The sequence below is a fragment of the Muntiacus reevesi genome, chromosome 2 (genome assembly GCF_963930625.1).
Source record: "Muntiacus reevesi chromosome 2, mMunRee1.1, whole genome shotgun sequence".
NCBI classification, from domain to species: Eukaryota; Metazoa; Chordata; class Mammalia; order Artiodactyla; family Cervidae; genus Muntiacus; species Muntiacus reevesi.
The window spans coordinates 128,367,250-128,384,563 of NC_089250.1; the positions used below are offsets into that span (position 1 = coordinate 128,367,250).

Here is a 17,314-nt window from a genome sequence, read left to right on the forward strand (position 1 = left end):
GCATGAAGTGTTCCCTTGGTATTTTTTGAAGAGATCTCTAGTCTTTCCCATTCTATTGTTTTCCTCTATTTCTTTGCATTGATCACTGAGGAAGTCTTTCTTATCTTTTCCTTGCTGTTCTTTGGAACTCTGCGTTCAGATCCGTATATCTTTCCTTTGCCTTTTGCTTCTGTTCTATTTACAGCTATTTGTAAGGCCTCCTCAGACAACCATTTTGCCTTTTTGCATTTCTTTTTCTTGGAGATGGTCTTGATCCCTGCCTCCTGGACAAAGTCACAAACCTCTATACATAGTTCTTCAGGTACTCTGTCTATCAGATCTAATCCCTTGAATGTATTAGTCACTTCCACAGTATAATCATAAGGGATTTGATTTAGGTCATACCTGAATGGTCTAGTGGTTTTCCCTGCTTTCTTCAATTTGAGTCTGAATTTGGCAATAAGGAGTTCATGGTCTGTGCCACGGTCATTCTAGAAAATGTTTTACAAGATTAATGGCCTTTTTACTTTGCTTCCTCACCTCCCCTCATCTCTCATCTATAAAAGAACCTGGCATCCAGACCCCAATAAGATGGTTATTTTTAGGCACTAGCCTGCTATCTTCTCAGTCTGCTGGCACTCCAATTAAAGTCTCTTCCTTGCCTCAACACCTCATCTCTCAGATTCACTGGCCTGTAGTGTAGTGAGCAGATCGATCTTGGAATTGGTAACAGTTTCATATAATTAAATGTTGAATGTTAGCAACTATATAAGTGATATGTGAAATAATGCACACTGAGAAAATACAAATTAGACAGTCAAACTTGATTAACTCTTAAAGAAGATGCATCCTTGCTTGCCAGTTAGAGTCACAGTTTTCTAAACTAATGATATTTTTAAATGTTTAAACTTTTAAAGTATTGTCTTATTTTTAAAATGATAGAAAGACAAAGAAGGAAGGAGAATAGAATAGAAGGAAGGACTTGAAGGGGGTAGTTTTTCATATGTATTGGATTTTCACATAGCAATAAATGAAAATGTAAACTTAATAAACTCACATAAAATATTTCTGGAAATAAATTTTCTTTTTTTTACACCACTCCCAATTTACAATGCTATTTCCTTTATTCAGAAGAGTCATAAAAAGCAAGCATTTTACTAGAAGAGCAAAATACTCCTGTCTTTTTGGCTTTTATTATAATTGTTGGGGGCTTTGTTTTAGGCAATATTTTAAGATCAAATTTGGTTCTGAACTGTGAAAAGAGCATAATGGATTAAAAGCACCTTCCAGAGACTTGCAAGTTAGGAATGTGCTCGAGACCTATTTTCATATCTCTATTTATATTGTATTTATTGATGACAAATTCTGGAAAATGTCTATGTATATATTAATCAGGTTGGTATTTTTTTCTTAGTGTATTTCACCTGTAATAGTGAAAAGGAGCAGAATGTGTCAGCCCAAAATGTGTATCTTTAGCATGTATACAAAATATTAATCAATCTAAGAAAGTTATGGAAAATTTTATTTACCAAAGTGAGGGTTATAACCCAAGGACAGCCTCTCAGAAAGCATGAAGAGCTATTCTGCCCATCAGAGGTCAAGGACAAAGGGCTGTGTATTAAATGATGTATTATAGACAATTTACACAATCTACATGTACAAAGAGTAATTGATCGTTGATCCTCGTGATTCCTTACATGATTAAGAAAGAGGGTTATCTCCTAAGGAGTTTTGACCCTTGATGAGATTAGAAAGAATATTATTTCCTAAGGAGGTATGGTTAATGTACATGTACAGTACACACTAAAGGGGAAGAAATTTTCTCATTTGCTTAAATTATTAATTTTATTCAGCAAGCATAAGAATTATTTTAGGCTGAGTAATAAACAAAAATCACAGCAGACAGAAAAGAAGCTCTAAAAACTAATAAAAGAATTTTCATTTACAAGTAAAAACTCCAGTTGTAAAGGGTGTCTTTCTATCTGTATCAAGAAGGAAAGGATGGTTCTAAATCTCTAGAAACTTAATGGAGAAGGCTTGCATTTAAGTCTGTATAATAAACATACAGAAGAGTCTGAAGTGCAGTATATGGGTGCTATCTTAAAAACTTCATAAATGTCTCAATTCCTTTCCAAGGCAAATCTTTCAATATCAGAGTAATCCAAGTCTATGTCCCAACCACTAATGTCTAAGAAGCTGAAGTCAAACAGTTCTGTGACATCTTCACAGAATTTCTAGAGCTTGCACTAGAAAAAGATGTCCTTTTCATCATAGGGGAATGGAATTCAAAACTAGGAAATCAATCTATACCTGGAATGACATGCAAGTTTGGCCTTGGGGTACAAAATGAAGCTGGTCAAAGGTTAACAGTTTTGACAAGAGAACGCACTGGTCATAGCAAACACCCTCTTCCAAAAACACAAGAGACAACTCTATACATAGACATCATCAGATGGATATACCAAAATCAGACTGATTATATTCTTTGCAGCCAAAGATGAAGCAACTCTATACAGTCAGCAAAAATAAGGCCAGGAGCTGACTGTGGCTCAGATCATGAACTCTTTATTGCAAAATTAAGACTTAAATTGAAGATAGTAGGGGAAACTACTGGGCCATCCAGGTATGAGATAAATCAAATCTCTTATGATTATACAGTGGAAGTGAAAAATAGATTCAATGGATTAGATTTGATAGACAGAGTACCTGAAGAACTATGGACACAGATTCATAACATTGTACAAGAGGTAGTGACCAAAACTATCCCAAAAAAAAGGAAATTCAAGAAGGCAAAGTAGTTGTCTGAGGGAGACTTGCAAAAAGTTGAGAAAAGAAGGGAAGCAAAAGGCAAAGGAAAAAGGAAAGATATACCCATATGAATGCAGAGTTCCAACGAATAGCAAGGGAAGATATGGAAGGCCTTTTTCAATGAACAATGCAAAGAATATGGGAAAACAATAGGATTGAAAAGACTAGAGATCTCTTCAATAAAATTGGAGATACCAAGGGAACATCTCATGCAAATTTAGACACAGTAAAGGACAGAAATGGCAAGGACCTAACAAAAGCAGAAGAGATTAAAAAGAGATGCAAGAATACACAGAACTGTACAAAAAAGGTGCTAATGCCCAGGATACTCACTATGATGCGGTCACTCACATAGAGCCAGACATCCTGGAGTGTGAAGTTAAGTGAACCTTACGAAGCATTTTTCTGAATAAAGCTAGTGGAGGTAATGGAATTCCAACTGAGCTATTTAAAATCCTAAAAGATGATGCTGTGAAAGTGCTGCACCCAATATGCAAACAAATTTGAGAAACTCAGCAGTGGCCACAGGATTGGAAAAGGTCAGTTTTCATTCCAATTCAAAAGAAGGGCAGTGCCAAAGAATGTTCAAACTACCATACAGTTGTGTTCATTTCACAAGCTAGCAGGCTAATGCTTCAAGCTAGGCTTTGACCGTACGTAAACGGAGAACTTCAAGATATACAGCTGGAATTAGAAAAGGCGCAGGAACCAGAGATCAAATTGCCAGCATTCACTGGATCATAAAGAAAGCAAAGAAATTCCAGAAGAATATCTACTTATTCTTCATTGACTACACTAAAGCCTTTTACTGTGTGGATCACAACAAACTGTAGAAAATTTTTAAAGAGATGGGAATACCAGACCACCTTGCCTGCCTCCTGACAAGAAGCAACAGTGAGAACTGGACATGGAAAAATGGACAGATTCAAAATTGGGAAAGCAGTATATCAAGGCTGTATCTTGTCACCGTGCTCATTTAACTTATAAGCAGAGTACATCATGTGAAATCCCAGACTGGATGAATCAAAGGCTGGAATCAAGATTGCTAGGAAAAATATAAAAAACCTCAGATAGGCAGATGGTACCACTCTAATGGCAGAAAATGAAGAGGAACTAAGGAGTCTCTTGAAAGTGAAAGATGAGAGTGAACAAGGTGACTTAAAACTCAACATTCAAAAAAAAGTAAGATCATGGCATCCTGTTCCATAACTTCATGGCAAATAGAAGGGGAAATCGTAGAAGCAGCGACAGATTTTATTTTCTTAGTTTCAAAAATCACTGGGAACTGTGACTGCAGCCATGAAACTGAAAGATGCTTGCTCCTTGCCTTGACAGATATAGCAAATCTTGACAGTGTATTAAGAACAGAGACATCACTTTGCCAACAAAGGTCTGTTTAATCAAAGCTATGGTTTTTCCATGGTTATGTATGGATGTAAAAGTTGGACCATAAAGAAGGCTGAGTGCTGAAATATTGATGCTTTTGAATTGTTCTGGAGAAGACTCTCAAGAGTCCAGCAGATTGCAAGGAGTTCAACTGAAATAGGAGGGAAGGGGGCAGGGCACAGCATTTGAAAGAATTTCATACCCCAAGACAAAGCATAAATCTATTAGAATCAAATGGGCCCAAAATGGCATACAAGTCACCTTCAACTAGACCTTGATCTTCAATCAGCAAGCTAAATGATATACCCAGAGGAGCCATGACAGATCAAGGCACCAAAAGACCAAAATACAGGTGGTGGTCCAATTTTCTATACCCTTTCCCCCAAATGGTTGGAATAATCCTCCCACTCATTAGCCTATGAAATTACCTGGCTCATAAAAACTAATTATGCCATATCTCAAAGCAGCTGCACTCACCCTATGTGATGGCCCACACTCTGTCTATGAAGTGTGCTTCTCTCTGAATAAATCCACTTCTTACCTACCCCTTTGTTTCCATTTCCATAATGAAACATCAAGAACCTAAGCTTCACTAGGTCCTGAAACCAGGTTTGTGATCTTAGTTGGAAGACTGTGGGTATTGTCTGAGTTGAAGTCCAAGCCACGGGGGTTTGAGTACCAAACTAGGTTTTGGTTAGGTTTGAGTCCTGACTCATGGGTTCAAATCCCAAACGGAGGTAAACAGTTTCAAAACCAGTCAGTCCTAAAGGAAATTAACTCTGAATATTCATTGGAAGGACTGATGCTGAAACTCCAATACTTTGGCCACCTGACTCAAAGAGCTGACTCATTGGAGAAGACCCTGATGCTTGGAAAGAATGAAGGCAAAAGGAAAAGAAGTTGGCAGAGGATGATGAAATGGGAATCAAAAGTTTGGTTCACAGAGCCTAAGAAAGAACTTCACAGTAAAGAAAAAACACTCACAGTAACAAGTGAATAGGATTTATTAAAGAGAAGGAATGTACAAAGCTCTCAGCATAGACACTGAGAGGGGATAAAGAGTCCCCCAAAGTGGGGCTTACAGCAGTTTATATCCTTGCCAGTATTAATCTGTACAGTTTTGATTGGCTCCTGTCCTTAAAATACATCATTTCTAACCTATCATTTTGAAGGTCAAAATGTTTAGCTTAAAATCTTTATGGCTTCTCTTGATCCTCGGATTAAGGCATCACCCTTTTTCATGCCCCCTAGCCATTTTGAAATGGACCAGATGTATGGGCTAAAAGATTAATGACCAACAGTTGCCTTTCCCTCAGGCATATGGAACAGAAGTTAATTACTGCCCTCCCTGGATCTGAGTGCTAATAGTTTATCAGACTAAGGATATATTCCAGGAATTTGGAACAAAGGGTATAACTTTAGGTTAATGCAGGGAGATATTTATTGAAAACAAGGTCTCAAGGTACTACACTGACTGCCTTCAACAAGATGATGAGATAGCATCACTGACTCAGTGGACATGAACTTGAGAAAACTCAAGAGATAGTGAAGGTCAGGGAAGCCTGGCCTGTTACATTCCATGTATTGCAAAGAGTTGGACATGACTTAACAACTGAACAACAACACCATGCCTCTAGACTGAATTCTTACCCTTGAGAAAGATAAGAACCAAGGAAATCACCATTGGAATGTGGCACATCCAGTATCACATAAAATGGTATTAATTCAATATCTTTCTTAAACTTTAATTGACACTGTCTTTTTTTGCAAACTACATTCTACACAATTGTATAGGTGGGAAATGTTTCCATTCTACCCTTCTAGGTTCTTTGGTAGGTTTAATAATCACATTGCTATAAGACAGATTAATGGAAAAAACACCAAGTTGTATCACATATATGACTTCCCCAGTGGCCTGGATGGTAAAGAATCTGTCTCTAATGCAGAAGACCTGGTTTCAATCCCTGGTTTATGAAGATAACCTTGGAGAAGGGAATGGCTGCCCACTCCAGTATTCTTGCCTGGAGAATTCCATGGACAGAGAAGCCTGGGGTCTTTTCAGTCTATGGGCCTCAAAGAGTCAGATGCAACTAATATATACACATACCTTTTGTATACATGGGGAAGACTCAGGAAAACAGGGTGACTCCTCCCCAGCATGGCAGAAGCCCTCACCTTAAGTATCATCTTTAGCTAAACACAGAAGACATTGAGGGTAGAAGTTTAGTTAAGGGAAGTTAGGTGGCAGAGTGGTAAAGAATCTGCCTACCATTCAAGAGACATGGGTTTGATCCCTGGGTCAATCCCCTGGAGAGGGAAATGGCAACCCACTCCATTCTTGCCTGTAAAATTTCATGGATCCTGGAGGCCTAATCCCATAGGCTTGCAAAAGAATCAGATAGAACTTAGTGAGTAAACAACAACAAAAGTTGATATGCATATGTAAGTTGCTAGTGATAAGATCATCTCCCTCTTCCTGGTATAGCCTAGGAGACACCTTTACAAAAGGAGATTTCCCTTGTATATATATGTAAATGTCCCTTACAAAAGGCTGACTATTTCCCAGTTTTCAAAGCTTCCTCTGTGCCTTCAATTTCTTAAAAATAATCAGCCTAAAATAATCTTTATGCCAAAGAGACATATTTGGGGGTGGCGAATTCTACTCCCCTATATCATAATCATAATTTAAAATAGTAGGTTTGATGTGTTTTAAAAAAAAAACAAAAACGTTAAATTACGACTTTTCTATTTATACTAAGTTCTTAGGTTTAAAGTATAATTTAAAGTTCTTATTTGTAGATCAAAATTATCTCACATGTCATTTGCTACCCCTAATATGCTTTCAGCTGTACTTGATATAATAAACAGACATGGAAAATTTAAAGCAGTTAATGGAGGATTTTAAAAAATTATATAAGATTATATACTTTATTTATTTAACCAATCAGGGGAATTCCCTGGCAAGCCAGTGGTTAGGAATCTGCTCCCTCACTGCCAAGGGCCTCTGATCAACCTCTAGTTGGGGAACTAAGATCCCACAAGACATGCAGTGAGGCCAAAAGTTAATAATAAATTTTTAAAAGTAAATAAAAATTTAACCAATCATAATTATCAGTACAATCTCAATATATTTATTCTCTTCTTGAGAAAGAAAAATGTTTTTCTCTGTTCTCTTAGATTTACTAATCAGAGACTTTTGTATTAGATTGACCACAAGCAAAATAAAACAAAACCCAAGGGCTTTCCTGGTGGTCCAGTGGTTAAAAAACTGCCTTGCAAAAAAAAAAAGAAAAGAAAAGAAAAAACACTGCCTTGCAATGCAGGGGACATAGGTTCAATCCCTGATCCAGGAAGATCTCATATGTTTCAGAGCAACTAAACCTGTGCACCACTGAAAGGGGAATCTGAGTTCTTGTTCATGGAGAAGTTCATGAACATGCAAACCCTCACCCAAGCAGAGTTTATATTAAAGGACAGAGTAGTATAAAGCTCCCAGCACAGACACTGAGAAGAGGTGACATGACCCCAAAAAGGTGGCTTAAAACTGAACATTCAGAAAAAAAGATCATGGCATCCCATCACTTCATAGCAAATAGATGGGGGAACAATGGAAATAGTGACAGACTTTATTTTTCTGGGCTCCAAAATAACTGCAGATGGTGACTGCAGTCATGAAATTAAAAGACACTTGCTCCTTGGAAGAAAAGCCATGCCAAACTAATATGGGAATCTGAGTTCTTGTCTGGAGAATGGAATCCATAAACAGGCAACATTCACAGTAGCAAGCAAATAGGATTTATTAAAGCAGAGGAAAGTACAAAGCTCTCAGCATAGATACTGAGAGGGGATAGAGTCCCCACAAAGTGGGACTTACAGCAGTTTTTACATCCTTCCTTAAAACGCAGTATTTCTAACCAGTTAATTTAAAGATGGGGAATACGTGTAACTCTATGGCTGATTCATATCAATGTATTACAAAACCCACTGAAATGTTGTGAAGTAATTAGCCTCCAAATAATAAAAAAAATTTTTTTTTAAATTAAAAAAAAATTAAAAAATAAAAGGCTCAAAAAAAAAAAAAAAAAGAAAAGAAAAAGATACTTAACATCTTTATGCCTTCTCTTGATCCTTGGATTAAGTCACCACCCTTTTTCATACCCTCTGGCCATTTTACCATAGACCAAATGTATGGGTTTATGAACCAGAGATAAAATTGCCAAAATCCATTGGGTGATCTAATGGATTTTCCAGTAGTCATGTATGAATGTGAGAGTTGGACTATAAAGAAAGCTGAGTGCCAATGAACTGATGCTTCTGAACTGTGGAATAATTCTGAGACTCTCAAGAGTCTCTTGGACAGCAAGGAGATCCAACTAGTCCATCCTAAAGGAAATCAGTCCTGAATAGTCACTGGAAGGACTGAGGCTAAAGCTGAAACTCCAATATTCTGGTCACTGGATATGAAGAACCGACTCATTGGAAAAGATCCTGATGCTGGGAAAGATTGAAGGCAGGAGGAGAAGGGGAGGACAGAGGATGAGATGGTTGGATGGAATCACCAAATCAATGGACATGAGTTTGAGTAAACTCTGGGAGTTGGTGATGGACAGGAAAGCTTGGTGAACTGCAGTCCATGGGGTCGCAAAGAGTCAGACATGACTGAGCAACTGAATTGAACTGAATTGATTGGATCATCCAAAAAGCAAGAGAATTCCCGAAAAACAGCTACTTGTGCTTTATTGACTACACCAAAGAGTTTGACTGTGTGGATCAAAACAAACTGTGGAAAATTCTTAAAGAAAAAAAGTCAGGAAATTGGAACAAAGGGTATAGTTTTAGGTTAATGGAGTGAGATGTTTGTATGAGAGAAAGAGTTGGAATTAAAAAAGAATTGGAGTCTCATCCCTACCATGACAGCCTAGCAGTTTCTCAGTGAATTATGTCAGTCGCTCACTCATATTTGACTCTTCGACCCCATGAACTGCAACACACCAGGCTTCCCTGTCTATCAACAACTCCTGGGGCTTGCTCAAACTCGTGTCCATTGAAGCGATGATGCCATCCAACCTTCTCATCCTCTGTCATGCCCTTCTCCTCCTTCCTTCAATCTTTCTCAGCATCAGGGTCTTTTCCAGTGAGTCAGTTCTTTGCATTAGGTGGCCAAAGTGTTAGACACCTACCTCACCACAATTAATGAGTCTGTGCTCTAGAGCCTGGGAACCACAACTACTGAGACCACATGCAGCAACTACTGAAGGCTGAGTGCCCTAGAGCCCATGCTTCACAACTAGAGAAGCCACCACAGCCAGAAGGCCACACACTACAACTAGAGAGTAGCTCCCACTCTCCACAACTAGAGAAAGCCCCCTTCTGCAAGGAAGACCCATCACAGCCATAAATAAATAAATATATGTATTTAAAACCCCCAAACAGATTAACAAGTGAAAAGAATAAAATATTTTTATATGTGTAAGATAGCAAGCAAATGAAGTTGCTTCCTAAGTAGCTAAAGAATGCGTAGGTTTCCAGGGCAGGAGGAGAAGGGAATGAGAGAGGATGAGATGGCTGGATGGCATCACTGACTCCATGGACATGAGTTTGAGTAAACTCCGGGAGTTGATGATGGACAGGGAGGCCTGGTGTGCTGTGCTTCATGGGGTCACAAAGAGTCGGACATGACTGAGCGACTGAACTGAACTGAAAGAAAGTTTGTGATGACATTTGTTTATATAGATTCTAGTGTTTTTCTTCTCTTTGTTTCTACACTCATGGCTATAAAACTCTCCCAGAGAACAGTTTTATGGAAGCTTCACTTGCAAATGTTTCTGCTTTTAATAAGTTAAGGGAAACTCTGAAAAGGCTTCTTTCTGTGTGTGATCGATCTCTAATGTCTTTAATTTAAAATAATTTGTAAATAATAATTTGATAAATTAAACATCAAAGAACACAAGAGTTTTTACCAAACTCATGTTCTGTTGCTTGCCACTTGAAAGCTAATGCTCAAGAGATGGTTGTTGGTAGGAAAAGAAAGGTTGCTTTATTCAGGAGCCTGGCAAGCTGGAAGAAGGCAGAGTTGTGTCCAGGAACCAGTGCTAAAGATTCTGCTCTACCATGAAAGTTTTTAAAGGGAGAAAGGGGGAGTTTATCACAAAGAATCCTTTGGGGTGGGGATCAGAGTCTTTGCTATTGTCCACTCTGTGCAGTCTTCTTTCTGATTGATTGGTGGTGAGGTAACAGGGTGGTATTCCAGGAATCTTGTGCTCACCTGAAGTTACAATTCTCCACCCGGTGGGGCCATAGTTTCTGCAGAAGAACTCAAAGATATTGTTATATATATATTACTTGTGGAGGAACCAGGTTTTACTTTATCACTGCACTATTATTTCTTGATTGCTCTTCCTTTGTTTCTTTAGTTCCCTCACTCTTCTAATTAGCAATTGTTTGAATCTCCCTTTGGAACTCAGGGAAGGTCAAAGAAGCTGAATGAAATCTATTTCCTACAAATAAGAAATTGGGAACACGAACAGGATTTGTACCTGGTAGGGCCCCACAAGGTCCTAGTTGGTGTCAGAGTCATAAAGTTATTGCATTCCAGAAAGGTTGCACTTGCAAAATTGCATCAATAGAACTTCTACTTCCCAAGATCTTACCAAAGAACATTTTGCAACCCATAAAAATTGGAAAAACAAAACAGACAATAAAATAAAATAGAATCCATGTTCTCTGGCAATATTGTGGTTAGTAGAAAAGAGAAAAAATGGAAATGTAATTCCCATTACTGATACAAGGATACTCTTCTCAGAAATTGTACTTTTAGTGTCTCAAAGAATAAAGAAATGAAACAACTGTCATTTATAAACTTGGAAACAAGTTATTTTAGTGATGCCAGAAGGCTACATGGAGAGAAGGAAGGCTCTCAAAATATTATACTTTGTGACAGGCAATCTTATGTGAAACATACAAATACATTTTTTCCAATGAGTGTATAGCAGATCTGGTGGGTCTTCTTTCCTTTATTTTATTCACCTCTTCATTTAATTTTTCTTCTTCTTCTTCTCTCTCTCCCCCACTTTTTTTTTTAATAAGCAACATTTATTTCATAAACTTAAATTTCTTGAAGCATCATAAAAAATAAAATAAAATACTGGGGTGGGGGCAGGAGTGAAGGAATCGAGAGTCATCTTGATTGCTAACTTGTTTGTTAACTGTTTTCTCCAAGAGAAGTAAACATTTATGTATCTTCATGATGGAAGATGGTTTCACAACTTGGAGAAAACCTTCATGGAAGTTAGGCTCCTACCCTCCTACAGGGACTGGGAGATATGAATAGAAGCTCTATCTTCCTTGATTATTACATTTCAAAGGGATACTTCTTAAATCCTGGAAAGAGTCCTGGGTATAAAACTGGTAAAAGTTGGAGCTGGAAGAAGGTTGACGTCTCAAAGGGTCAGAGAAAGTATTTACAAATGCAAATTTTCTAAAGTAAATGCTCTATGAAAACGGAGGTCAGATGCCTACAGTCAGGAGCAAATGTGTCTATTGTGTCATCAGACTGGAGGGAACATTGAGTACATCTTATGTTCTTTTTCTCTTTTCCTGCTCTCACAGGACCGTGCACAGAACCTAAATGAACGGCGAACCACCACCACCACCCTCACAGTGGACGTTCTGGATGGAGATGACCTGGGTCCAATGTTTCTTCCATGTGTCCTCGTGCCAAACACTCGTGACTGTCGCCCACTCACCTATCAAGCTGCCATACCTGAGCTGAGAACTCCAGTAAGCATACTCTCATCTTTTCCTCTTCACTTCCACCTCTGTGACCCCAATGAGATCCTGTTCAAATATTTTGAACACATATGTGCTGAAAACAGTATGCTTTTCTAGATGGATATGGGAAAATAGTTTATGTCCAAAACCATTTTGAGACAGTATGGGTAAATTTTTGGTCATAATGTCTAATTATATCATTGAAGGAATGTCATGAAGCAACATGGCAGAGGAAGAAATGGTTGGATATCATCACCAACTTAATGGACATGAATTTGTGCAGACTCCAGGAAATAGTGAAGGACAGGGAAGTCTAGTATGCTTCAGTCCATTGGGTCACAAATAGACACAATTTAGCGAGTGATCAACAACAACCTGAAGTAGCAGCCCATTTGACTCTGATTTTTTTTTCCCATGTATAAAGCATAACAAAGATCAGTTGACATCATATACTTGGAAACACCAAGAAATAACTCTAGCATTTTCTTAAATTCACTTGTCAACATTCAGCCCTAAGTCAGAGGACACATATATTAACAGCATGCCCTTTTGTCTTTTAGAATCCTGATATATTATTGGAGATTATGCTTGGCTGTTTGGAGGGGGAGCTAATGAATCCTGAATGTAAATATTTATTCATTAAAGATGTATTTTAAAGAAATAAAAAGTTAAGTCATGTGTACATATTTTCTATATTCAATTCTTCATTTAAAAAAAAAAATTCTAATAAATCTATAAATTGGCATCAGCCTAAAATTCACACCATAGACCTGCCTGGGTGATAAGTGTACATATCTAAGAATAAAAGTTTTAAGGCTAATAGATATTCTGTGTGTGTACACATGTATGCTCAGTCATGTCCCACTCTTTGGACTCCATGAACTGTAGCCTGCCAGGCTCCTCTGTCCATAGAATTCTCTAGTCATGAATACTGGAGTGGGTTGCCATTTCCTACTCCATAGGATCTTCCCAATCCAGGGATTGGACCTTTGTCTCTTGTGTCTCCTGCCTTGGCAGGCAGATTTTTTACCACTGTGCCACCTGGTAAGCCCAATAGATATCCCACTTAGGCTAAAATATCAGCTTCTTCCTTAAATGTTAAAAAAAAAAAAAAAATCTCTTTTAGAGCAGTCAAATTCCTAGGAGTCAACTATTCAATTAGTTTTTGCTGTTCCTATGAAAAGTATTTAGGCTTCTGGGTTAGTAATATGGCTAGTGATGTCAGAATTTGTTGTGAGATATTTGATTTTTTTCCTGACATTTGAGAAGTGCAGCTTGGAGGATCTTCTCTGTAGTTTAACTTTTTTTCTTTTTTTTAAAATATAGAACACAGATTACTCCTAAGTGTAAATTAGATTACATTCCAGTCACTTTAAATAGTTCTTACCAAATATTTTACCAATTACTTTATCCAATATTTTACCCACTTGCTTTACTAGCAATAGCTCTTAAATGGTTGAAAACCACTTTTGTGTTTACTGGAATAAATGATTGATTACTGGTCTAGTTGGTTTACATGAAGAGAAAAAAAACCTAAAAAATGGATAAACCTTATGATGTGCACTGAGTGAAGAAAATGACATTATTTTTAAGCTGAATGGAGGAACTTTGCAGTCAGAAAGGCTAATGGAAAGTTTGTGTAGACAAGCATTTATAGGTTACCTAAAGTTGTAGGTCATGATATTATTTTGTTGAATATTAGTGAGAAGACTTAATGATGTGAACATTGAACTTTTCTCTGAAAGGCTTAATTGAAATCATGACAAAAATATTTTTAGTATTAATCTATTTTTCTGGGCTAATTTAAGTAGCTGGTGTATCAATGAGATCCCAAGAGAAGGGGAATACTGACCTAATAAGACTAAAATCAATGAACCAGTGTGATGAATGTTTAACAGTACTTGATGTAATGAGAGAAGTAAAGACAGAGGTTACTGCTTGAGAAGCAAAGTGTGTTGACTTTCTAAGGATCTTTGAGCATCATTTCCTCTTTGCTCCAGCTTATAGACTAGGCATCTCTAATGCCTATGCCATTTCATGCTAGAGATAAAGCCATGTTCCAGATTTGTGGTAAATGATAATAATGACTAATGACTATTTAGATTGTTCAGTTTGTCATGAACCGTGCTAAATTTTGCAAACATATGAACTTAAATCCTTTCAGATAGTTACCACTGTAATGGTCATTTTATAAATGAGATCTCTGGGATACAGAATTTAAGTGACTTAGCCTTATATAGCTAATAAATAAACAGTATTTTCTTTTGAAATCATATATCTTGAATTAAAGGATATTCTATAAATCACAGAATGACCAAACTTTATTCTTCATCATTTTTAACAAATCAATCCATTCTTGAACATCCTGTGAAACAAGAATTTTAGTTTTACAAATTTAAATACTTACAGCAAATATTTATTCATCAAACATTATATTTTTATTGGCATGTAGAAAAAATTAGATATGTTTACTTGCAAAATTAGGCACTTATTCTGGTTATCAATCACTGCATAACAAAGCACCAAAATTTAGTGGCTGCAAATTGCAATCTTTAAATTTGTTCATAAAACCACAATTCTGGCAGACCTGAGGGAACACCTCATTCCTGCTCTCATAGCATCAGCTAGGACATTTTGGCTAAGGGCTGTGTGTGTGTGTGTGTGTGTGTGTGTGTGTGTATGTGTGTGTGTTCAATCATTTTAGTCATGTCTTATTCTTTGAAATACTATGGACTGTAGGCCACCAGGCTCATCTGTCCATGGGATTCTCCAGGCAAGTTTGCTGAAGTGGGTTATCATTGCCATCCTCAAGGGGATCTTCCTGAGCTAGGAATTGAACCCACATCGCTTATGTCTCCTACATTGATAGTCGGGCTCTTCACTGCTAGCACCATCTGGGAAGGCCAAGGGCTGGGTACCACTTTCCAAATAGTAAACTTAGCAAGTTGATTCTAACTGTGGGCTCCAGCTCAGTGAGGGCTGTGAGCTGGGGCTTTATTTCTACTCCATATAGGTTTTTCCTGGGCTATTTGAGCTTCCTCACATCAAGGTGCTGGCTTCTAAGAAGAAGCTTCCCAAAACAATTAGACAGAATGTTTATGAACTAGACTTGCAATTTGCAGTATCGCTTCTGCTGTAGTCAAAGCTCTGCCAGATTCAGATAGTAGAAGTATATGCTATGTTCTCATGGGAAGACTGTAGAAGTCATCCTGTACAAAGAGCATAAGGGAAAGGGCATTTTACTGTCACCATCATAGGAAAACAAAATAAGCTAGTAGTGGCATCAGGTTTCATGTGCTCTTTTATATGCCATTTTAGATCCACTCTGGATCCCTAGGGTCAAGACGTGTAACTAGTTTTTAAGCTTCACATTCAAACTGCTAAGTTTACGTCTGTATTTTTTCTTTTTTCTTTCTTATTCATTTTTTTTTTCCTATTTTTCTTTGCTGTTTCCATGCTGTGCTAAAATTTCTGGAATTTCAATAAATAAGATCTTGCAAGAACTAACTATTTATGTCAGCTAAACAGGACATGATGACTCTAATTACATGCTTGCTGTTCCTTTCCTGAACTAATTCTTCAAATTTTGAAAGCTTTGACACCTGCTTACCTTCTGAGTTGAGTGAAATTTTCTAATTTTCTCAGTGGTATTCCTGACTTGAGAAACCATCCTTAGTTCTACCACCATGCATGCAGATTTTATCAGCTCAGAAAAAATTTAAAAGGTAGTCTAGTACAGTGTTTAGCCCATGAGCAAAGATATAATAAAAACTAATAAGAATTTGATGTCTCAGGGGCACTAAAGCAATTTGTAACCCTGAGTTAGTTATGGTGTATTTATCAATTAGGTAAATAGCCACTGAACCCTGTTCTGTTTAGTCACCAAGTTGTGTCCAACTCTTTTGGTACTCCATGGACGATAGCCTGCCAGGCTCCTCAGTCTATGGGACTTCCCAGGTAAGAATACTGGAGTGAGTTGCCATTTCCTTCTCCAGAGGATCTTCCTGACCCAGGGATTGAACCCATGTTGCCTGCACAGGCAAGCAGATGCTTTATGACAGTAACCTAGTATATGCTAAACTCTATTTTAATAGAGAAGACGTAAATTTGGATGAGATAAAATTCTTCTGATAGTATACATTTATTCTTATTTTCTGACTCTCTTAAAGTTGTTATGCCTATGTGGTTGAAGATTTCTAGTATTATGGAAAACTGCAGAATTTGTAGAGTGTAGGGTCATGGCTCAATGTCTCGATTTTCTATTAAAGACAAAGACAGTAAATCCTTACATAATTTTTTTCAGTGGTGAACAGTTGCATATACTTTGGCTAGTTGGATTTATTGCTGAGGAGATTGTCCCTGGTTCAGTTCAGTTCATTCAGTTCGGTCTCTCAGTCGTGTGCTACTCTTTGCGACCCCGTGGACTGCAGCTCGCCAGGCCTCCCTGTCCATCACCAACTCCTGGAGTTTACTCAAATTCATGGCTGTTGAGTCGGTGATGCCATCCAACCATCTCATCCTCTGTTGTCCCCTTCTCCCACCTTCAATCTTTTCCAGCATCAAGTCTTTTCAAATGAGTCAGTTCTTTGCATCAGGTGGTCAAAGTATTGGAGTTTCAGCTGCAGCCTCAGTCCTTCCAATGAATATTCAGGACTGATTTCCTTTAGGATGAACTGGTTGGATCTCCTTGCAGTCCAAGGGACTCTGAAGAGTCTTCTTCAATACCACAGTTCAGAAGCATAAATTTTTTGGCACTCACATTTCTTTCAACTCCAACTCTCACATCCACATATGACCACTGCAAAAATGATAGCTTTGACTAGACAGACCTTTGTTGGCAAAGTAATGTCTCTGCTTTTTAATATGCTGTCTAGGTTGATCATAACATTTCTAACAAGGAGCAAGCATCTTTTAATTTCATGACTGCAGTAACCATCTGCAGTGATTTTGGAGTCCCCCAAAATAAAATCTGTCACTGTTTCCATTGTTTCTCCATCTATTTGCCATGAAGGGATAGGACCAGATGCCATGATCTTAGTTTTCTGAATGTTGAGTTTTAAGCCAACTTTTTCACTCTCCTCTTTCACTTTCATCAGGAGTCTCTTTAGTTCCTCTTTGCTTTATGCTGTGTCATCTGCATATCTGAGGTTATTGATATTTCTCCCAGCAATCTTGATTCCAGCCTGTGCTTTATCCATTCCAGCATTTCTGTACTCTGCATATAAGTTAAATAAGCAGGGTGACAATATACAGTCTTGACATACTCCTTTCCCGATTTGGAACCAGTCTGTTGTTCTAACTGTTGCTTTCTGACCTGCATACGATTTCTCAAGAGGCAGGTCAGGTGGTCTGGTATTCCCATCTGTTTCAG

The 17,314-nt window shown here is 37.8% G+C and overlaps 1 protein-coding gene across 14 annotated transcripts in view; it reads left to right on the top strand.

The window, feature by feature from the left end:
• PCDH15 (protocadherin related 15) overlaps positions 1 to 17,314 on the top strand; it is a 767,128-nt gene that overhangs the window by 342,600 nt on the left and 407,214 nt on the right. For all 14 annotated transcript variants that reach the window (XM_065919987.1, XM_065919986.1, XM_065919983.1 and 11 more), the window contains one exon: positions 11,782 to 11,952. In XM_065919987.1, coding sequence (XP_065776059.1) covers positions 11,782 to 11,952 — 171 coding nt within the window. The remainder of the gene's footprint in view (positions 1 to 11,781; positions 11,953 to 17,314) is intronic.